The 6983-nt window shown below is 36.1% G+C and overlaps 2 protein-coding genes across 2 annotated transcripts; both read right to left on the reverse strand.

Moving 5' to 3' along the window:
- Window positions 1–357: 357 nt before the first annotated feature.
- On the reverse strand, window positions 358–4146 carry CBG18152 (the record flags this gene model as incomplete). The annotated part of the gene is made up of 3 exons (XM_002642138.1): window positions 358–431; window positions 789–906; window positions 4057–4146. The coding sequence occupies 3 exons, from the start codon at window positions 4144–4146 to the stop codon at window positions 358–360; spliced, it is 282 nt and encodes a 93-aa protein (XP_002642184.1).
- A 1634-nt stretch (window positions 4147–5780) lies between these two features.
- CBG18151 lies at window positions 5781–6134 on the reverse strand (the record flags this gene model as incomplete). Its single annotated transcript, XM_002642137.1, has 1 exon — window positions 5781–6134. One exon carries the CDS (start codon window positions 6132–6134, stop codon window positions 5781–5783), a length of 354 nt encoding a protein of 117 aa, XP_002642183.1.
- Window positions 6135–6983: the final 849 nt, after the last annotated feature.

Raw genomic sequence — 6983 nt, forward strand, 5'->3', positions numbered from 1 at the left:
AATCGAGTGGATTTTGTTTATTAAATCGATGAAACTCGGTTGATAGTTTTATTCAATTCATTAATAAATTTTTAAAATTGACCCTTTTTTATAACTTGTCTCGAACACGTAATTTCAACATTTATTAATTCAAAATTAGCATCAAAATTGAAAAAAAAACATAAAATGAAAAAAGGAAGAGATTTTGCAAATGGATTCCCGTTGAAATGGGTTTGCCACGTGGAATAGAATACTGTAGTTGGGAGGAATGATTTCTAGCATTGGGAACTAAATGAATGGGGGTGGGGGATACGGTAACAAATATATACAGGAATTGAATTTTTTCGAAGAACCCGAAAATTCAGCAAAAACCGTTGATCAACTTCTTGTTTCAGTCAAATTTATGCCATGAGCCGTGTAGATTTCCATTCGTTCTTCCACTTTTTGTTCAACTGAAAATAACAGAAATCGATTTTCCCCTAATCCTGGATTAGAATCCCTTAGCAAAACTGAAATTCCTATGTTCTGCAAAATTTCTTGCAACAAAAGGAACCCATAATTTCCTATAAAATCCACATTTTTCAAATCCCTTCCTTCTCTTTTTTTTCCGTTCTCAAGAACCCCGTTTTTTTCTACTTGACAGAGCATTTTAGATGCGATCTTTCTACATCATAAAGAATCGGGGTAGTTATGAGACGGAAATTTGCCTTTTATTAGCATTCGCCACTTGAGTTTTGAGTCTTTACTAAAGAATCACGTCATCTGATATTCAGAAGTACTCTCTTGTGAAATGAGATACAACTACCCACCCATCAAATCAATTTTTCGCCCAAGTGCCAAAGAAAAAGCGACGAGAGCCAACGAGAGAAGTGTCATTGCAATGGCGACGAATCCGACGACACGTTTCACACGCTTCTGATTGTGATCCTGGAAATAGAATCTTTTTTTTGGGTCATTCGGAAAAAAATGCATCGGGGGTGGAAGTTTTATTTTAGAATGATGATCTTTTTGGTTTTTGATTCCGCCCTCTTCTCAGGGTGTGGAATAATCTTTCTGGTGGGAACATTCTAATAAAACACCACACCTAACTTTTAACTGAGCTAGTTTATCTCGGACTTTTATATATATCTGAAAGTAGTCAACTAATAAAAATTTAATTATAATATCAAAAATATTTTGCTAGTAAACCACTTTTATTAAAGTACCTCTCAACAAATGTCGGCTACACTTTCAAATGGATTAAAAGAATGTCCCGGCTCGGGACTCAAAAATAATACCCGACTCTTTTTGATTTTGGTCTACCCCAATTTATCATTTCTTAAGGTCGAATTTCCTCAAATCTCACACGATTCAGGCTCCTCAAATGGCACAAGATTAATCCCAACTATGAATCATCCCAATTTCCGCTTGATTCTCAAAATAAAAATTTTCCAAGTCAAAACGAATCAACGCCCACATTTATATCTCATTTCCGATGTCTCCCATCTAGTAATTTCCTAATATATCCTGTTACAGCTTTCCAAAAATTAAAAGATAAATGCCAACATATTCTTATTCTTCTTTTCCCCTTGACGCAAAATATCAAAATATCTTCGAACCTGTTGAAATTAGGTGTAATACAAAGAAGATACTTCCTGATGAGTTTTGTTTTTTTGTTCTCTTTTTTTTGCTTCCGTGTGAGTTCTCATAATAGAATATCAAATCGTTTAGTGACTTGTTGTTGTGACATCCGTTCGAGAGGTCTCTTTGTTCATCTCGTTTTTCGGTTTTTCTCTGTGTCTCCACCATTTTCCTTACTATTTCTCTTACATCAGAAAGAGCATGTAAAAAGAAAAATAAAGAGATGACATGAAATCAGATGTAAGGGAATGGGAGGAATGAAGGGTGGACCAGCAGAAAAAAAAACATGTCTTGGAAAAAAAACTTTGGAAAGCAAACGAAAAAGAAATCAAACGTCGGCCAAAATTTCGCAGAATTATTCATGAATTAACGACATCGACGTCTCCGGAAATCCCTGAAGTCGTCTTCGTCATATTTTGAAGAAGATGCGAATGGGAAAGTTTATATTTAAATTTATGGACACACGACATCTTTGAGCAAAGACTTTTCTCGAAAAAGAAAAAACAAAAAGTTTAAACTTTCGGACAACGGGATACTGTATTTCAACGTTTTCATCCAAAATCAACTTATCATCATTCTTATAATAAATAAATGAAGTTGCGTCTCTTTCTCTATGGCTTTGTCCGCACATTTTGAAAAGCTTGAAATTTAAATATAATTTGACGTGACCTTAAAAAAAAGAAAGAGGAGCGAAGCGACGATAATGCAAAAAATAGGTCACATCGCGCCGAAGGCCCACCAGCCAACTGTTTGAAGCGCCGGAGGCGCGGCAGACATGCTGGTCAGAATTAACAGTTGAATACCGAAATTCCGACAACACCCGAAGTTCCTTAAAAGTAAAAAAAGTTCAAAAAGTTTTCATACACTGTCTACAATTCTGTTGAACTTTTTCTCTATTATTATTCCGGTCCAAAAAATCGACCTTCTTCGGGCACGGCCACCGAAGGTCACAACGACCACTACCGTAGCCTTGAAAATTATTTTCTGGATTTATTTTCTCATATTTTTTGTAGCAGAATAATAACAGGAAACTTTCATAGAAAGAACCCTCCAAATTCAAACCTTCAGAATTAAAATTATTAAAATTTCCAGAATTTTTCACTCCGCGACTAATAGACTTCAAAAACAGAGATTTTTTCTTTCCCTAATAATTCAGAATTCCCAACTAAATGTGCATCTGACGTAGACACTTTTTCCTACTCTTTGAACCTTCAATTCATCTCTTCTCCCTCTAAAAAAAGACTTTGTCAGACCAATTCAATTAGCATCTCATCGCTTTTTGGTTTCCGATCTTCTTTTCTCTTCTTCTCATGAGCATAATTCGGAAAAAGACACAAGACCTTTTTTCTTTCCCTCCTGACAAAGAAGAAGAAGCTTTTCTCCTGCCAAGTGCATCATTTTTTCGCTGCTCTCAGTCATTTGATACGGAGAAACAAAAACTAGTGAAGAGACTCTTTTTCCCCCTACTTGCAAATTTATATATGTGTATGAGCATGTATTCTTGTATTCTTCGCTTGGAGAATACAAGAATACATACTCATACACTTTTATGTGTGAAGATGAGAATATGAAGTTGTGAGAGACATTGCAGTTTGCATAAAAAAGTTTTTCGAAAGTCACGAATCTTTCGGGAGTCGTTGTGTTAGGACATGGATGGAAAATCAGTTATATGGTCAGGAAATGGGAAATTTTTAGCTCAATCAGTTGACTATGGAAGCGAAAATGAGCAAATTCCCATAAACAGTTCCCATTAACCGTATTTCCGCTAATAGAATCCCACCAAAACCGTCCACTTTGAGCTCAATTGTCTTGATTCCTGATAAAGATATCAAAGTTTTGTCAAGTGATACATTTTTATCGTAATATCACCAATATTTTATCACTTGGCAAAATTTTGATATATGTAGCAGGAATCGAGATAGTTGAGCTCAAAGTTGACAGTGTTTTTGGGCTTCTGTTATAGGAAATACTGTGATTGGTCTCAATGGTTGTTGAAGACTTCCAGTCTGCTATTTTAGCGAGTTCAGAAGTTCATTATTTTTCAAAATAAGTGATTAATCATTTTGGGAGTTCCTCGTTTCCAATACTTTTTCCTTTTGGGAATCTTGACTCACTCGAAAACCTTAAGACTTCGAAAAAGTGCATTTCTCAATCAAAGATCGAGGAAAAAAAAGAGGATGAAAGTTATAGAAGAAGGAAGCGTTCCGGATTTCCCATTTTTCGGGAAGTCCATACATCAAATGCGTTTTTTTCTATGTAGAAGGATCAGAAATCCATAGAAATTCGTTGTGGAGAGAAGTTTAAAATTATAGAAAACTTTAAGTTTTTTAAAGATGATAGTTTAAAAAATTCAAAATTTTTTACCTATTTTTGATGAGTTTCTCAAGTTCTGTTATGAAACCTTCAAGAATTTTCTAATATTCTAAAACAGGTCTTATAGGACTCCGCCAAACTCACCTTCAATTGTTGAATTTCAATATCAGTGAGTTCATATTCAGCTCCAGCAGGTTGAAGTGCTTCGAAATTAGTTGTCTTCTGTATATTCATCGTTCTCTGAAATAATTTAAAACCCTAGGATTCGTAGAAAAGAATTCCAGGATGAAAAGAAGGATGAAAAAGAAAGGAATACATATTCGTCGCAAAAAAATCTGATATCTGTTGGTGACCGACGACAAATAAGCTCACTCTTTTCTCCTAAAGAGTCAGAAAGGGAGAAAAAGAGAAAAGGAGAAAAAAGAGGAAGAGCAAAACAAGCGAGACAAAGTGGGCGGAGCCTCCTCTCCACTTCAGAAGACCAGGAGAAGAGACACGGAAACGAGAAAAAAGAAGAAGAAGGGGAAGAAAGTGACTGGTAGGAGAAAAAAGAAGACGGAGAAGAAGAAGATGACTCTCTTTTTCCCTCTATACTCCTCTGTGCTCTTTTGGTTCGTTATCATCTTCACTTCTTCTGCCAACATCATCATCATCATCAACTTGAAGAGCAGGATGTCGCCGTGGAACGAGAAAAGAGAAAGAGACATAGAGTGGATTTGTGACGTAGTTGACATCTCATATGGAAGATGCATCCACACAAAAAAGGATGCTCATCTTGAATATGCATTGTTGTATTCTCATCTTCTACTTTGTTTCCTAACTTCTTCGCTAAAAGAAGACGTCAATGGGTTGACACGCATTAAATGAGAAATGAGATTGATGATTCCGAAGACAGTCTTCTGAATGGTACTCAAGGGAAACGAGCAAACACATTTAGATCCGCATATATCTCAATGGGGATTTATTGTCTCAGATATTGGGTTTTTTGAAAGAATCTATTTTAGAAGAAAGACGAATATCCAGTTATCTGAATTCTGGATTTTCAGGCAAATAGAAGAACAAAATTTTCAGATTCAGATTTGAGAATGACAACTACCCTTATGAAAAATTCAACAAAAGGCCTCGTGAGAAAGTTTTGGGAGGGGAAATCTGCAAAAAAAAAGAGATGAGATATTCTAAAATCAATTTGTGGCTGCTTAAGAAATCTCTAGTGTTAACATTTCCGTTTCAGCGCCAAAAATCAGTTTTTCAGTACGAAATCGGAAAATTTCGAATGCGATGATCTCCACTCCAGGGAGATTTCAGAACTTGATTTTTTTTCTTGTTATACTTGAAATTATGTGTAATTTTTATGTTCCAACATTTTTCTTCAAAAGTTACCTCCTACAGTAATCCTCGAGAACCTCCTACAGTAGTCCTCTGAATCCTAATGTTTTTTCCTACATATAGGCTATTGTAATTCTCATTTTCAAATATTTTCCCTCCCTACAGCAACCCATCTGAAAAAACGTTGAACCCCTAAATCTTTTCCGCTTAATGTCCATTTTTCTAGATTTATTACTTTTTCTAAGCATAAACACAACAGCTAGACAAACTTTTTCCAGGAAAAAAACTATAATATGAAATTTGAATATGTGGTCCGGAACGAATATGCCGACGATATACTCAGAAAACAACGAAGCCTTATATAGGAAGTTACCGTAAGATTGAAAATAAATCTTTACGATGTTTTCGAATGTTCTAATACAAATTCGATTCACCTTTTCTAATGAAGAACAGAACACACTTTTAGAGCAAATGATAGTTTATTAGAAAATGAATTTTTTAAAAAGTGATTTAGAAAAGTTGATTGTATTAGAAAGAGAGAATTAAAAATCATGAAAGAGAATGAAGAGAGTTGAATACGTCGGAGAAGAAGACGAAGAAGAAGACGATGATGATGTTGGCGTTGAAGATTTTGAAGACTTGGATCGCTTGACAATTCTATATTTGGAGTAATCCGGCTTGGTTGACGTCTTCTTTGGAGCACCAGTGGATCCTATTGCAGCAGAAAACAATTCGTTGACTTCTTCTTGACTCTTCTGTTCCAGAACCATTTTTTGATTTTCAATGTGAGCAATGCAATCTCTCGATTGTGCCAATTTCCGTTGAGCATTGGCCATGTCCTGTCTTCTGATTTCAGCGAATTTCTGAGCCAATTTGTTGAGATGGTAGGTATACATACCCAATGGAGCAACGTGTTTTTTCCAGAACCTTCTCCGTGAGATTTTCTTCGAAGGCGCGAATTGGACAGTCAGCATATATCAACCGTTCAAGAGCGTAGGTTCTTCTGACTCCAATCACCAACATTTCGGTATACTTTGCAATGTATTGAGTAGCAGAGAGTTTATTTTCGATCCCCTTAATTCCACGGGATGGGATAGTGCAGGGTTGCGACCGGCCCGGCCCGGCCGGAAGCCCCGGCCAGCCCGGCCCGGCCGGTTCGGCCGGTTCGGCCCGTTCGAATTTAAGAAAAAACAGAAATTATTGAAGAATTATTTGAATTTATTTCTTAACAAGTAGCATAACAATGTAAAAACCGTATAAATGAACAAGGGGAAACAAAGAAATGGAAACCGGGGGAGAAAATTAAAGCTCATATCAACCAATCCAACAAAAAAGATAGAAAAGTAACATAAAATTAACTAGAAAAATCACTACAATTAGTGAGAGAATCAGTCGAGCCAGTGTGGAAATTTCGTGGCTATTTGCGAACCCAGAACGACCATCTCCGGGTTATTCGAATCTTTTTCTTTTCCAATGTCCGGGTTATTCGAATCTTTTTCTTTTCCAATACTCCTCAACCGATTCGTTCGTTGAAGGATCGTAGTACTCGGAGAGATATCTTGAGATTTCCGAAGAAGTGGATGTTGAAAAATCGGTTGATAAACGCAAAAAATCGTCGAAAAAAAAAACAAAACAAACCCCCGTAAATCGACACGGGCTGCTAAACAATGCGCGCCTATTTAAATATTTAAATGGCGACCAGAAATAATTATTTAAATGACGCGCGTTCAAATATTAATTAATTG

The sequence above is a fragment of the Caenorhabditis briggsae genome (assembly GCF_000004555.2).
Source record: "Caenorhabditis briggsae complete genome, chrIII, whole genome shotgun sequence".
Taxonomy (NCBI): Eukaryota; Metazoa; Nematoda; class Chromadorea; order Rhabditida; family Rhabditidae; genus Caenorhabditis; species Caenorhabditis briggsae.